This window comes from Apodemus sylvaticus, chromosome 22 (assembly GCF_947179515.1).
Source record: "Apodemus sylvaticus chromosome 22, mApoSyl1.1, whole genome shotgun sequence".
Classification (NCBI taxonomy): Eukaryota; Metazoa; Chordata; class Mammalia; order Rodentia; family Muridae; genus Apodemus; species Apodemus sylvaticus.
Window position 1 is genome coordinate 45,885,436 of NC_067493.1, and position 16,401 is coordinate 45,901,836.

General features: G+C 45.8%; 1 protein-coding gene across 1 annotated transcript in view; it reads right to left on the reverse strand.

Moving 5' to 3' along the window:
• Window positions 1-16,401, reverse strand: part of Cfap251 (cilia and flagella associated protein 251) — a 74,228-nt gene that overhangs the window by 39,680 nt on the left and 18,147 nt on the right. Inside the window, exons 7-12 of the mRNA XM_052168774.1 lie at window positions 13,175-13,286; window positions 12,831-12,911; window positions 9,129-9,206; window positions 7,506-7,556; window positions 3,703-3,965; window positions 54-248 (exon numbers count right to left, since the gene is read on the reverse strand). Coding sequence (XP_052024734.1) covers window positions 54-248; window positions 3,703-3,965; window positions 7,506-7,556; window positions 9,129-9,206; window positions 12,831-12,911; window positions 13,175-13,286 — 780 coding nt within the window. The remainder of the gene's footprint in view (window positions 1-53; window positions 249-3,702; window positions 3,966-7,505; window positions 7,557-9,128; window positions 9,207-12,830; window positions 12,912-13,174; window positions 13,287-16,401) is intronic.

Sequence of the window (16,401 nt, forward strand, 5' to 3'; positions counted from 1 at the left end):
GAGCACCAGCCGCTTCCTGGCCGTCTGGGTGACTAAGTTCACTATCGACACACCTGACAACGAATAGGTCGCCTCTTAGAGTGCAGTCTGTGGGGAGGTTCGATTTCTCGGTCGGTGGGCTCGGCAGGGTCTTTGAAAAGGACAGAGTCCTTATAGCACTCAGTTTGAAGTTGCTGTACCAGTTGACAACGGAGAGGGTGTGATCGTAGAACTTAATGTTACCCTTAATGTCACCTGTGACAATGTAGCTGAAATAGAGAAAAACACCATAGCACCCAGGGCCAGAGCCATCGTGGACCCTCTAACTGCAGCAGGCCCTGGAGCCCAGGCGCCGGGACTCTGGGCAAAGCTGCCTAAACCAAGGCTGCTTTTACTTCAACCCCATTTTACATCTCCAAGGCTAAAGGGAAGTTAAGAGATTTGCTCAAAACCCAGAGGTGGTGGCGCACGCCTTTAATCTCAGCAGTCGGGAGGCAGAGGCAGGCAGATCTCTGAGTTTGAGGCCAGCCTGGTCTACAGAGCGAGTTCCAGGACAGCCAGGGATAGACAAAGAAACCCAGTCATGGAAAAAAAAATATTTTTACTGTAATTCTATAATCAAATACCACTTATACCTACCTGGGCTGCAGGTCTAGAGTATACTGGAGCCCTGTCAGTGTGCCTAAAGAAAATGGCATGTTCTTACCGTGGTTGGGTGATGGGCTCACAGCCACTGTCAGATGATAATGGAGAGCGACTGAACAGCCCTCCCACATCACCTAGGCTGGGCAGTGGAACTCGATCTGCTTTCTAGGAAGACCCTGCTGTTAGAATCATGGTAAAGCCACACCCTGTCATCACAGGCAAAGGCAGAGCCCAGGGACATGGCGGCTTTTATTCTAGCCCTCCAATCTATCCAGAGAGCTTTTTAAAACAATTTTTTTTGAAGACTTTAAAAAGAATTCTAATGACAGAGGGAGAGAGAATAAATTTTGTCGGATGTTAGGCAGGCTGATTAGAAGAGGTTTCTGATTAATAAGCAAGGCAGGTGGGCAGAGTAATTGGCTAGGGCTGCCTTTACTGCCCCTCTGCTGGGCAGAAGCGGCAAAGCCCGCCCAGTGTTTGTGAAGCCCTCTTCCCCTTAGTATGGGAAAGGGGAAGCCAGGCCTGGTCTTCAAAGCCTCTACCCTGAAGCTAACTGAAGGTTAACTGTAGTAGCATCCATGTTCTAACATGTCTTCTCATGCTTCTGAGATGACGACTGTATACCTCTTTGTAAAGAAAGGCACGTACGGATGCCATGACTGTCCAGTGCCCCTGCGCGCTGGGGGAGTCGCCCCTGCGCACTGGGGGTAGCGAATGGGCTCAGCAGAGGCCGATTGTTCGTTGGCTCCAGCCATAAGGCAGCTCCAGGAACTTTCCTAACACACTAGTGATGGCTGGTTTGTCTTTTTCTTTAACCTTGGGCTCCCCGTGTGCCAAGCGGTGTACATGAAACCCTTATAAAGTTATTGGGGTGTGGCCCTGAGTGTGCAGTATGTGTGCGCAGGTCAAAGGGCAACTCCAGGAAGTCAGTTCTCTGCTTCCTCCTTTATGTGGATCCAAGGGACGACACTAAAACTGTCAGGTTTCCATGACCGGTGCTTAATTCAGACCCAAGAATTGCAAACTTACAGTATGAATGTCAGGGTGGTAGCATGTGAACTGAGGGAATTCTCAGGAATTCTTGGGAGCATGAGGCAGGAGGACAAGCTTAGACCAGACCCAGCTACATCAGGAGACCTGGTCTCAAGAAGCCAAACAGACAAAATCAAAACCAAAAACAAATAAACAAGAAACTCCAATACTGGATATGGAATTATTATAGTGCAAGCAAAATAACTAAACTATCTGAGCTCTAGTTTTTAAAACTTATTTTAGATTTTTAAAAATGGTTATGTGTGGTGCTGGAGAGATAGCTCAGCAGTTAAGAGCACTGACTGCTCTTCTGAAGGTCCTGAGTTCAAATCCCACCACCCACATGGTGGCTCACAACCATCTGTAATGAGATCTGACACCCTCTTCTGGAGTGTCTAAAGACAGCGACAGTGTACTCACATATAATAAATAAATCTTTTAAAAAATGGTTATGCGCATGAGCATTTTGCCTATGTATATGAGTATGTGCCACATGCCTGCCTGGTGCCTTCAGAGGTTAGAAGAGGGTGTTAGATCCCCTAGAAATGAAGCGGGTGATTGTAAACTATCCTGAGGATGTGAAGAACTGAACTCTGATCTTCCCCAAGAGTAGCAAGTGCTCTTAACAGCAAAACAAGCCTCTTGCCACGTTTTCTTAAATATAACGTATGAAATTTTGGGGGTATGAAACAGGTTTTAGTAGCACATAAGAAAAAAAAGAGATACCTTTTGTTTCACTAACATGCAATTTTTTAAAATGATGGGTGTCCCTGAGTTTTTCAGAAGTCTAGTTTAGGGGTGGGTATGGTGACGCACACCTTTGATTCCAGCCCTGAGAAGGCAGAAACAGATTTCTGTTGAGTTCCAGGACATAGTTCCAGGTCTACATAGTAAATTCCAAGCTTGATAGGGCCAAGAAAAGAAAGAAGAAAGAAAGAAAGAAAGAAAGAAAGAAAGAAAGAAAGAAAGAAAGAAAGAAAGAAAGAAAGAAAGAAAGAAAGAAAGAGAAGGAAGGAAGGAAAGAAGGAAGAAAGAAAGAAGGAAGGAAAGAAAGAAAGAAAGAAGGAAAGAAAGAAAGGAAGGAGGAAGGAAGAAAGAAAGGGAGGAAGGAAGAAAGAAAGAAAAGAAGGGAAAGAAAAGAAAGAAAGAAAGAAAGAAAGAAAGAAAGAAAGAAAGAAAGAAAGAAAGAAAGAAAGAAAGAAAGAGAAGGAAGGAAGGAAGGAAAGAAAGAAGGAAAAAAGAAAGAAAGGAAGGAAAGAAAGAAAGAAGAAAGAAAGGAAGGAGGAAGGAAGAAAGAAAGAAAATAAGGGAAAGAAAAGAAGGGAAGAAAAGAAAGGAAGGAAGGAAGGAAGGAAGGAAGAAAGGAAAGGAAGGAAGGAAAGAAAGAAGGAAAGAAAGGAAGGAAGGAAAGAAAGGAAAGAATGGAAGGAAAGAAAGAAAGAAGGAAGGAAGAAAGGAAGGAGGAAGGAGGAAGGAAGGAAGGAAGAAAGAAAGAAAGAAAGAAAAGAAGGAAGGAAAGAAGGAAACAAAGAAAAGGAAAGGAAAACAAACATAAAAAAATACTAAAACCTAGTTAGTGAGAATAAGAATTAAGAAAAGCATCAAAGTGCTTGGTTCTCCTGCTGAGAGGCAGCTAATGCCCTTGGTCAGTCACAACTCTCCCCAGACATACTCTATGCATCTATGAATCTACATACAAAGGGGGTTTAACAAAGAACCACGGGCACTCAGAATGCTGAACAAAATAGTCTTGGCCAGGAAGAACCCCTGACTGGCTATCCAGCACCGAGTGCTCAGCCCAGGAACTGTGTGCACACAAGCATCAATGTACAGACTGTGCGGGTTGTATCTACACATTTAGGAATATATATTGTATAAGATGTAATGACAACTTAAAAAAAAAAAAGGCCTTGAAATTCAGAAAGGGCAAAGGAGAGGTACGTGGGAGGGATTCAGAGGGAGAAAACTATGTAAATATGTATATATATCAGGGGTCTACAATACATTTGTGATCTCACCAGGATCCTCTCTAATCAGCCTCATTACCTGTCTACTGTCGTGAGCACCGTGATGGCCTCCTTCTGTAAATGGACCAGTTTCCGAGGCTTGATGAAAGGGAAGGCCGAGACAGAGTCTGCAGAGGAGGAGGAGGAGGAGGTGGTGGTGGTGGTGGTGGCGGTGGTGGAGGAGGAGGGGGGATAGTGGATATCCCAGACAACCATCTTCCCTTCCTTTGTTGCTGATAGCACTTGTGGTAACTTCAAGTGAAAAATAGACTGGCTAAATTTCCCCACAAGTTTGTTGAACGTCTGTGTTTCAAAGACAGGTTATAAGTTACAGTCAGTAATAATAATGATAATAACAGAACCAAAACATGGACCCCCGTGGCATTTTATAACATTATAAAATAAATACAATGAGACAGAAAGAGAGAGGAAAACAGAAATGGCTGACAACCCACAGGTGGACGGCTCCTGAGTTCAATGAGGGTCATGTGCCATGCTCAGTTTACACAGCTTAAATTCTTTATTTTTATTTCATGTGCATTGGTGTTTTGCCTGCATGTAAGTCTGTGTGAGGCTGTGAATTACAGACAGTTTTGGCTCCTATGTGGGTGCTGGAAATCGAACCCAGATCATCTGGAAGGGCAGCCAGTGCTCTTAGCCAATGAGCCATCTCTCCAACTCACCAATTATACTATTTAACACTAGCCAAAGAGTGGCTAATTACTGCTTATACCTGTCCACTTTCTCTCATACAGTCTTTTAAACCCATAGTCTGTCATAAGCAGAAGCATGCTCTAGGTGAAACACATAATTACCCTGATATTCTTTGACAGTTAAGGTATTGTCCCATCAGAAGAAATTGTTTCAGCCCTTAATGTAAGAACGCTATGGTAAGATGCCTGGTCTACAGGCTGGCCTCGAACTCAGAAATCTGCCTGCCTCTGCCTCCCAAGTTCTGGGATTAAAGGTGTGCGCCACCACTGCCCGGCTCAGTCATCTTTCTTATACAGTGTTTCAGAGATGAAATATGGGATGGAACGAGGGCTGGAGAGATGGTGGAGTAAGAGCGCATACTGCTCTCCCAGAGGACTTGAGTTTGGTTCCCAACACCCACGGAGGGCAGCTCACAGCCAGCTGTGATTCCAGCTCCGGGGCATCTGATGCCTATGGTCTGATGCCGTCTTCTGGTGTGTCTGAAGACAGCTAGAGTGTACTTACATATAATAAATAAAATCTTTTTTTAAAAATTAGAGAAATAAATGAGCCCTTCAGTGAAAGGAAGGAAGGAAGGAAGGAAGGAAGGAAGGAAGGAAGGAAGGAAGGAAGGAAGGAAGGAAACTCAGCAATCTATCACATGACACAGCAAATCTACTGCCCAGTACCCTCTTCAAGAAGATCCTAGGTTTGTGTCTTGGGGTTTCTATTGCTGTGATAAGACACCATTACTAAAAGCAACTAGAGGAGGAAAGGGTTTATTCATCTTACACTTCCACATCATAGTCTGTCATTGAAGGAAGGCGGGGCAGGGGCCTGGAGGCAGGAGCTGAAGCAGAACCCATGGGGGCGCTGCTTACTGGCCTGTCCTGGATTGCCCTTCCCTTCTTCCCCTTCCCTTCCCTTCCTTTCCCTTTCCCTTTCCCTTTTCCCCTTTTCCCCTTCCCCTTCTCTTCCCTTCCCTTCTTTTTCTTTTGTTTTGTTTTCTTTTGTCATTTGAAACAGAATTTTCCTGTGTGGCTTTGGCTGTCCTGGAACTCACTCTTTCTGCCCCTCTCCGCCTCCCCAGTGCTGGGATTAAAGGATTGCCAACAAGTGGTACCAGCAGCCCAGGGATGACACGACCTGCAATTAGGCTGGGCTCTCCCACATCAATCACTAATGAAGAAAATGCCTGCTGGGCAGAGCACACCTTTAATCCCAACACTTGAGAGGCAGAGACAGGGGGATTTCTGAGTTCCAGTCCAGCCTGGTCTACAGAGTTCCAGGACAGCCAGGGCTACATAGAGAAACCCTGTCTCGAAAATGCCCTATGGCTGGATCTCATGGAGGCATTTTCTTAACTGAGGTTTCCTCCTTTCAGATAACTGTAACTTGTGTCAAACTGACATTAAAAAAAATAAAATAAAATAAAATAAAAAGCCAGGAGTTTGTCTCTGAACTTGAACACAGAAGGACCCAGAGGTTTCTGTCAAGCAGGATCATTATGTTGGTCTCAGGGCGGGCATGTGTCCATGCCAGGCATTTTTGTCCTTTCAAACTATAATCGGCGTCTGTTCTTGGCAGATTGTGTCTCTGTGAGTCCTCCGACCTGCCGTCTGTAACCTGAGAATCGAGCCAGCTCTGCCACCGTCATCTGTGGACACATGGGTGGGCAGACTGGCGAAAGCTCTGCGTGAACCTCTCTGACTGAGATTGGACAAGATGATACCTTGCTGGTTTCTTTCAGCTCACACTGAGCAAATGTCCTTCCTGGCCTCTTCAGTGTGTTCTGTTGGTGATGTCGGGATTTTACCCTACTGCTTCCCTGGAAGGGAGTGCGGTCTGGTTTCCTTGCAAAGGAAACATTGTATCCTACAGTCTGTACAGGTTACAGTTTGCTCTGAGTACCTGGCTAATGAAACTAAATATGCACCTCAAAATGCTGGCCTAAGTCTCTCCGGACCCTGGGCTCCATCAGAGAGTAAATCAAAGGCTCAGGCTCTCTCTCTCTCTCTCTCTCTCTCTGACAATCATGATCCACCTCATTTGTCTGGGGAACTACAGACATTCACCGACATATCTAGTTTATGAGTTGCTGGGGATCAAACTCAGGGCTTCTGTGTATGGTAGGCAGGCCCTGGACCAACTGAGCTACATCGTCAGCCCTCAGTATTGTGATTTTTCATTTAGTTTTGTTTGAGCCACTGTGCGGTCCTCGATGGCCTGGAACTCACTCTGTAGCTCAGGCTAGCCTTGAACACAAACATCCAGCTGCCTCTGTCTCCCAAGTGCTGGGATTAAAGGTGTGTGCCGCCATGCCTGGCCCTCAACGTCACATCTAAAACATATCCTTGAAGCAGCAGCCCACATCAAACATGGGAGCACAGGAGCCAGTGTCTGCACTCCCTTCAGGAGCAGGGGTTCACTGTTTCCTAAGTCATTATTGACAGAGATGTTGTAAGATGTGACCACCAGGAGTCATAACCACTGACTGTATTTCTTACATCCTCATTTGCAAAAAGAACAACAACAACAACAAAAACCCTGAAGTCTACAAACAGACGCATTAAGTTTTCCTAAGAAGTGTTCGTTTGTTTGGCTGGTTGGTCCAGGATTGAGCTCAGGAGAAATGATCTTTCCTTGTATCCATTCATCTCCTCTTTATTTTTACACTTAGGCATTCTCTTTGTTGAACTTAATTCTTATTCCTTATCAACACACATACACATTACAAAATCTGTATTTCCTTTTACCGATTTGTTTATTTGGTTGGTTTTTGTTTTGTTTTGTTTTTCGAGACAGGGTTTCTCTGTGAAGCCCTGGCTGTCCTGGAACTCAGATCTGTGGACCAGGCTGGCCTTGAACTCAGAGATCCACCTGCCTCTGTCTCCTGTGTGCTGGGATTAAGAGCATGTACCATTACCCCTGGCTGTGAATCTTTCCCATAATGTTTTATTTTATTTTTACAATGCTTCTATTATTTTTAACAGACAATTCATTTTGGATAAAGGATCTATGCAAAAAAAAACGTTGAAATCCTTTCCCAATGGCGTTACATTGAAATCCAGCCCATGCCCACTAAGTCTACACATTCGTATTTACCCTTCTCCGTGTCTGGCATATGAAAACACAACAGGAAGTACTCACTTTCTCTGTTAAAAGCGGTGCACTGTGAACGAGTATACCCTTGTCTTCAAACTGAAAAGCACAGAAAGAGACGTTACTATTTAAAGACCAGGCTGCCAGAAGAAACGCTGTGTGCTAGCTAAACCAGAGCAAAGCGCCTAAATGGGGCCGGAGGCTCCCAGCTCCTATAAGAAGAAAGCCGGTCGCCCGCCCGCCCGCCCGGGGAATCGCTAAAAGCCTTTAAAGAGAAACACAAATCTGTTCAAAGCCAGGCTTGTCTGTGCCTCTGTGCGGTGGGTGGGTGATGCAAATCAAGCTCCACACTAATGAGACCTTAAAAAGCAAAAATAAACACCCAGAGCATGAACACCACCAACGGGGGGCACCTTTCCAACACGTCTTTGCTTTTCTTTTTCTTTTTCTTTTTTTCTTTTTCTTTTTTTCTTTTTCTTTTTTCTTTTTTTTTTTGGAAGTCTGGTTTTCTTTCTTTCTTTTTTTTTTTTAAAGGTATTTTGATGAACATAAAATCAGCCATTAACCAGCCGGGCGGTGGTGGCACACGCCTGTAATCCCAGCACTCTGGGAGGCAGAGGCTGGCAGATTTCTGAGTTCGAGGCCAGCCTGGTCTACAGGGTGAGCTCCAGGACAGCCAGGGCTACACAGAGAGACCCTGTCTTGAAAAAAAACAAAAAACAAAAACCAAAAAACAACAACAAAATCAGCCATTAACCACACGTTAGGTGTCCACGTGGGCGTGTCCACTACCATCCTGCTCTGCTCTGCCTCTGACAGCCAGTGTTCCAACAGGCAGCACTGACTGGACTCTGTGGGTTTGTAACATCAATCAATCAATCAATCAATCAATCAAAGGAAAGAGGAGCACGGTGGCTCACACCTTTCACCCCTGCACTCCAGAGCCAGAGGCAGGCAGATCTCTAGACCAGGATAGCCTGGTTTACATAGGGAATTCCAGGACAGTCAAGGCTACTGACTCTCAAAAAAAAAAAAAAAAAAAAAAAAAACGGATGGATGGACGGATGGATAGATGGGTGGGCAGATGGGCGGACAGACAGAAGAAATAAAGGACACGAAATGTTAAGGAGGGAAGTGGTAGCGGAGTAGATGGAAAAGTTGGTTCATGAAGGAAGTGGGAGGAAGGAAGGCGTTGGGGTCCCTGAGGAGAGCAAGAGGGGGAGTTGGGGTGCCTACGGTCAAGATGCAGGGTTTGCATGTATGAAAGTGTCAAATAATAAATAAACTATTTTCTACTTTGAAAAAATTCCTTTCTGAAATTTGAAATAGAGTCCAAGGTGTAAAAAAAAAAAAAAAAAAGCCAAAAAACCAAAAACAAACAAAAACAAAAACAGAAAAAACCCCAAACCCAACCCAACCCCCACCATTAGACTTAGAGACAAATAAATATTTGCCTTGTTACCTCAGAAAAATTAAATGAGGTTTAATTATCTGCCTCAAATTTAATATGCTAATTTCCAACAAGACTAAGATAAATAGCATAATTAAATCAAAATGTTCAAATACACCGCATTGTTCCCTGAGAGGCACACCACTACCCCAGAACGGCCGTGTTCCAGGCCTCTGCATGTACTTCCACTCGCGCTCTGCTGCACTCCTGCCTTGACTTACCCAGCAGTAGTAGATGGCCTGGGTCTTGCTGTTGCTTACCATCTCCTTGTTGTTGGCTGGGTTGAAGATGAGGTTTTCCTGAGGCGTGAGGCACAAAAATGTATATTAAAACAAAAAAAACAGAAACAAAAAACAAACACGAAAACCAAACCTGTTACTCACCACTTCATCAGAGTGTTAAAATTAAATAATAATTTTAATTAAAAAAACAACCGAATACAGATACATACAAGGCACAAAAGACTTGGAACCTGGCAAGCAAGAGAATAGTGTTTAAGTTATTGGCTGTAAATAGTGTGGGATGTGTCCATGTTACAAGTGTTATTTATTATAATTATTTATTTATTATTTTATTTATTTCAACTCATCATCTATAACGAGCAAAAATAAACGTTATTTAGTTTGTTATTCATTTTTATTCTCTTGGGCAACGAACCCCGATTGTCACACAAACTGAGCGAGTGCTGCTCTACCCTTGAACGGCAGTCCCCACCCCGTCACTAACAATCTTTATTCTGTGGTCGTTCAGACAAAAGCCAGTGAAGGCCCATTTCTGAAGCTGACAGGGACACAGGAGACCTTGGAAGAAACGTGAGGCTTCGGAGGGGGATGTCCGACTCCTGCCAAGCCGGTGAATGGCGTGAGCGAGCTGCTGGCGCCCTTCCCAAAAAGATGGACTCTGCAGAAGCTGCCGTGAAGGAAACAGTAAATGTAGAAACTAAATAACAACCAAGGCAGAAACTTCTTGAGGATGGGCAAGAGGCAAAGTATTTCTTCTACCTGACTCCCAGGGCCCATGAACAGTGAATAATAAATAAGCAGTTAATATGCCCGAAGTACCACCAGCCAAAAGGGGGACGTTAAAAAAAGATCCATGACCAGTGCCACGGTAAGCTGAGTCAAAGAAGCTGGCAGGCAAGCAGGCTGAGCGGGTAAAGATGCCCGGTGCCCACCATGCATGACAGAACTGACTCTGCAGAGCTGCGCTGACTCCCACACATATGATACCCAGCCCCAACACACAGGCACACAGTAACAATTAGTATGAAATTAAATATTTAAAAAAGTGTCCAAAACTTTCCTGGGATGAGGAGCTATCTCTAAAAAGAGAGGAAAGAGAGAGAGAGAGAGAGAGAGAGAGAGAGAGAGAGAGAGAGAGAGAGAGAGAGAGAGAGAGAGAAAGAGACAGAAAGAGAGACAGAGAAACAGAGACAGAGATATTCAAAATAAAGGAAAGGGGTAGTGAGACCTCTTCTAGTTAACTAGTGTTTGGTATCATGCATTAGCTGTGAGCGCGGGTCCCTGCATGCAGGTCAGAGGACCAGCTCTGAAGCTGCACGCCCCCCCACCCCCCTCGCCCCCCCCATCCCCCACCCCCCACTCCCCACCCCCCCACCCCCGCTGCTGTGAGCCCCAAGGGTGGGACTCAGGCTCAGGTCTAACTGGTTTTACCCACTGAGCCATTTTACAGGCTTCCTTCTAGAAGTTTTACGTGAAGAAGGCAAGAGATAGAAGGAGATACAGGGCCCACAGGAGCTGGTCGGGGACTATACTGTGAGTTCAGAGTTAAGAAGACAAGAGAGGCTGTGTGCGGCTGCCAGTGAGTGAGTAGGAAGGTTAGAGAGAAAGAAACATGGTGGGGCTGGAGGCAGATCAGAGGCGTGGGAGTGGGAACTGCCTAGTGTTTGCCCCTGATGGCCGGCCCCTGTCCTCTCAGTGCTGTGACAGCCATCAGCCAGAGAAAACGCTGTGTGGAGAATGGAACGGAAGGGCTGTGTGTAGAAGTGTTAGCCTGAGATCTCCCCTGTGGAATGTACCAAACTCTGTGGCTCACAGGCCAACCATGGCTGAGGGGAGGGGAACTTATAACACGACTGGTAAAGCTGGAGAACCAAACTTGTCATTTTATTTCATTGTGACCAATTTAAATTTAAATAGTAGTGCCTTCCTCAAAGTTGCAGGACACAAAACTGGAGGGGGCTGGATCCAGCTGTGCTTCTATACAGCAGCCTGAAAAGGGGAATTAGGGAAAACATCCCACTTTCAAAAGCATCAAAAAGAAGAAGAAAAAAAAGATGCTGGAATAAATTTAACTCGGGATGTGTGTCATCACGAGATGACAAAACACTGCTCAAAAAAGAACAGAAGAGGTATAGAAAACAAAACAAAACAAACCCGCCAGACACCTGGTGCTCTGAGGTTGGAAAACAATGTAATTAAAGAAGACAATAGTTCAGAAGGGGTCTGCAGACTCTGTAGGGAGCAGGTTAAGTCCTAAAGGCATTTTGCAAATTTAAAAAGACACAAAAAAGCCTGGTACCAAAGGCAGTGGCACACACCCACTTGACAGTTCAAGACCTGGGAAATGCTGTGTTCAGGGTCACCTGATTATCCAGGACCTGACTTAGCCTGGGACCGATGTCATGTCCTCTTTGCTTTCCATTGCTATAGTAAAATACTGACCAAGAGCAATCGGGAGAGGGAAGGGTTTTGTTTGGCTTACAGGGAACAGTCCATCCTTGCAGAAAGTCAGGACAGGGGACACAAGGTAACAGCCAGAGACTAGCGGGGAATGCTGGTCAGTGACTTGTTCTTCATGGCTTGCTTAGCCATGAAGGTGGAGGCAATTCCTCCGCTGAGAGTCCCTGTTCCCCATGTGTCTAAGTTAACAAAAGCTAGCCAAACACCTTGGGAGATGGCTCTGTGGTTCAAGGTGCTCACAGTACAAGGCTGAGGACAGGAGCGGAGATTCCAGAACCTATGTTAATAGTTGATGAGCACTGTGGTCTTCCATTAGTTCCAGTCTCTAGAGGCAGAGAGGGGAGATCCCCAGACCAGCTGGCTAATGAGTCTAATTAAATCAGTTGGCTCTGGGTTTGACTGAGAGGCCTTGCCCAGTGAGTAAGGTAGAACAACAGTGGAAGATAATTTCAGATATAAACCCTTGATGCATGCCTACATATGCACACACACACAGAGAGATCCTAAACAGCCACATATGCCTGGCTGTTGGATCAGTGCAAACTTTGTAAGTAGAGGCATTTATTTTTCTGGGTGATTGGCAGGATCATAGAGGAGGGCATCTGAGTGCATCAGGACCTGGATCTTGCTGAGTCTAATTACCCAACCCTCTGTGTCTCGGGTCCAATGACTCAGGTATCAAAGTACCAGGCATAGACCAATCCTCTGTATACTGATTGTTAAAAGAGTCTGAAAACTCAAGACAGAGGTGAGCAGTAACACAGGGCACGAGAGGCCGATGCTAGCATTCAGGGTGTCTTGGGCAAGCCTCCTCACTCGAGCTGACAGTAATGTGTCCATGTACCTCACCAGCTCACCGCAAGGTTAGAAGCAACTGAGAGCATGCTTCTGGAATAAGAAATGCTGCTCCTGGCAGGGTGACTTTGGATAGATTATTCAATAATTAATAGCTGTAGTCCACAGATATTAATAACTTGACACCTGCATGTTTATGTGGATTATGGGAGCTAATATAAGCAGAGAATCGAGCAGAATCTAGGACGCAGCAAGTGTGTCAAACACATTAACTGTTATTAGGAAGGATAAAATGAGGCCCGGGCTAGGAAGTGTTGTTCAAAGGCTCTTCTGCCGGATGGCAGACCCCCACGAGAACAGTGAACCCCTAGGAGGTAGCCTTGGTACAAGCACAGGCTAGTGTTCACAGGCTCAAACCCAGCTTACCTGGAAACCATACTCTTTGGGAAGCTCAAGGGTGCATGCGGGCGTCTCCACTGCCAAAGTCCACTTCCAGATGCACACTTTCTGCAAGAAAGAACACGACAAGGGGCGTAAGAGGCCCCTGGGGAGAAGCCTATGGAAACCCCAAGGTCTCAGGTAACTAAGCGAAGGCCCAGAGGATGGGACCCAACCCAACACTGTGATGTCTGTTCATCCGTGAACACACACACACACACACACACACACAAGTGCACATGCGTGCACCAGGTATAGCTCGTACAGAGGTGGCTACAAAGACATCTGGCCTGTAGGCCAGCTCAAAGAGACCTACCCAAAGGATCCTTTACCTGGGTTTCAGAATCTGAGATGGTGGCCAGAAACTTGGAGTCCCGGGTGATGGCTATTGACCTTATGCCGTTACCGTCGGGACAGCTGTCAAATATGGTGTGCACGGGGATTCTGAAAAACAGGACAGAGAGGGGCGGCCCTTGCAGAGGGGTACCTGGCTTCCCAGTGAGGCTGAATCCAAAAATATTACAAGGTATAATCTGTGCAAAGGAATATTTATGTCTCATTAACATTCATATCCAAATAACTTATTCTTTTTTAAATATTTTATTTTAGAGGTATGTGTACGTGTGCACAGATATATGGGTGTGGTGGCCTGTGGAGGCCAGAAGGTAGCACTGGATCCCATAAAGCTAGAATTACAAGCAGGTGAGCAGCCAGACATGGACATTAAGAACTGAACTCAGCAAGAATAGCAAGATAAACTATCTCTCCAGCTGCTACACACACACATACACACATACACACACACACACACACACACACACACACACACTTGTTAGACAGGGTCTCTTGCTCTGTAGCCTAGGCTGACCTCAACACTGGGATCCTCCTGAGTGCTGGGGTTAGAGCTGTAAGCTAGTAGGCATGGCGGAATTAATTTATTATTAATAATGCATGAGCAAACTGTCATTATTATTCATTCTTACACAAAGAGAAGAGGCGCTGGCTGTGACACATGCCACAGCACAGACATACCCTGAGAACTCGGCAGACACAAAAGCTCACATATGTGGGCCCACAGATAGGACGCACAGACTCTGTGAGCAGAGAACAGACTGGTGACTGGGGGGAGGGGGAGGAGGAGGGGGAAGGGGGAAGCACTGCTCGATTGGGATGTTTATGAACAAGGTAACGGTGATGGTTGTGTAACACTGCACTAAACACCAACCCTCACCTGTACCTTCGCATGTCCAGTTTTATGTCATTATGTTCCTGGTGCCACCGACTCTGTGCGGGACACTTTGCCAGATGTGAAGGATGCTGGAAGATTCAAATCTGCAATGTCCACGACTGCTTGGCTATGAGCTGATCGATTTGAGGGAAGCGATTGAATTCTGAAGGCTTTAAGCTTATCAATGGATTAAGCCCTGGATCCTTTCATAATAGGATGGCCTTACTGGGTGGTGGTACAAACATGGGGCTGGGGAGACGGCTCCAGGGTTAAAGCACTTGTCATGTGTCTTAGTCAGGGTTTCTGTTCCTGCACAAACACCATGGCCAAGAAGCAAGTTGGGGAGGAAAGGGTTTATTCAGCTTACACTTCCCACACTGCTGTTCATCACCAAAGGAAGTCAGGACTGGAACTCAAGCAGGTCAGGAAGCAGGAGCTGATGCAGAGGCCATGGAGGGATGTTCCTTGCTGGCTTGCTTCCCCTGGCTTGCTCAGCCTGCTTTCTTTTTTCTTTCTTTCTTTTTTTTTTTTAATATGTATTTATTTTATGTATGTGAGTACACTGTAGCTGTCTTCAGACACACCAGGTTGTGAGCCACCATGTGGTTGCTGGGACTTGAACTCAGGACCTCTGGAAGAGCAGTCAGTGCTCTTAACCGCTGGGCCATCTCCTCCAGCCCCTCAGCCTGCTTTCTTATAGAACCCAAGACTACTTGCCCAGGGATGGCCCCACCCACAAGGGGTCCTCCCCTCTTGGTCGCTAATTGAGAAAATGCCCCATAGCTGGATCTCATGGAGGCACTTCCCCAACTGAAGCTCCTTTCTCTCTGATAACTCCAGCCTGTGTCAAGTTGACACACAACACCAGCCAGTACACCACGCAAGCAGGAGGACCAGACTTTGGATCCCCAGAATGTGCATGCATGCAAATACTGGGTGGGTATAGCGGCCCCCTGTTAATCTAGTGCTTGGAAAGCGACAGGGATCCCTAGAGCAAAATGAGTAGCTAGCTTAACCACATTAGCAAACTCTGGGTTCAAATGACAGACCCTGCTTCAGTGAGGAAGTGAGATAGCTTCCTGACATCAACCTCTGGCCACACGCATGTGCACACACATACCACATACACTCATATATGGGGACAGCCCCTTCCTGTGAGCTTCCTGGCTTGTGTAAGATAAGCCGCTTCGCTCCGGTGAGCCTATTATGACTTCCGGCCACGATGCTCTGTCTCTCAACAGGCTCAGGGGAGAGGGTGCTGGCTGCCAAATCTGATGAGCTGCTGACTTTTTTTTTTTGTTTTGTTTTGTTTTGGTATTTCGAGACAGGGTTTCTCTGTGTAGCCCCGGCTGTCCTAGAACTCACTCTGTAGACCAGGCTGGCCTCGAACTCAGAAATCTGCCTGCCTCTGCCTCCCAAGTGCTGGGATTACAGGCGTGCGCCACCACACCTGGCTAATATTCTCTCTCTCTCTCTCTTTTTTTTTTTTTAGCTGCTGACTTTGATCCAGGGATTTAAAATGGTGGAAAGAACGACCTGATTCCCACAGTTGGTCTCTGACCTCTACACTTGACTCATGGCACACACGTGACTCCCTAATAAATGAATATTATACAATAAATGTTTTTTTCAAAAGCACTTGTTAGGGGCTGGAGAGATGGCTCAGTGGTTAAGAGCACTGATTGCTCTTCCAGAGGTCCTGAGTTCAAATCCCAGCAACCACATGGTGACTCAGAACCATCTGTAATGAAACCTGACACCCTCTTCTGGTTCATCTGAAGATAGCTACAGTGTACTTACATATAATAAATAAATAAATCTTTAAAAAAAACAGCAATTGTTAGTAGAGAGGGGAATGAAACATTTTTAATTATTTTTTTTTTTACGTGTATGGCTGTTTTGCCTTCATGTCCACGTGCACATCACATGTGAACATGATGGACACCCTTAGAGGCCAAAAGAGGGCACTGGATCCCCTAGAACTGTAATCATTGACAGTTCAGACAGTTTGAGTCACCACGAGGGTGTTGGGAATTGAATGTTGAGTCCTCTGGAGGAGCAGGGCTCTTACCCACTGGGCCATCCCTCCAGCCACCAATTAAAACGTCTTCTAAAGAATGAGGATTGATCTGAGTAAGTGACCAAACCAGGTGAAAAAAAAAACAAGCCAAGCCGAGCAGTGGTGGCGCACGCCTTTAATCCCAGCACTTGGGAGGCAGAGGCAGGTGGATTTCTGAGTTCGAGGCCAGCCTGGTCACTACAGAGTGAGTTCCAGGACAGCCAGGGCTACACAGAGAAACCCTGTCTCGAAAAACAAAAATTAAAAAAAAC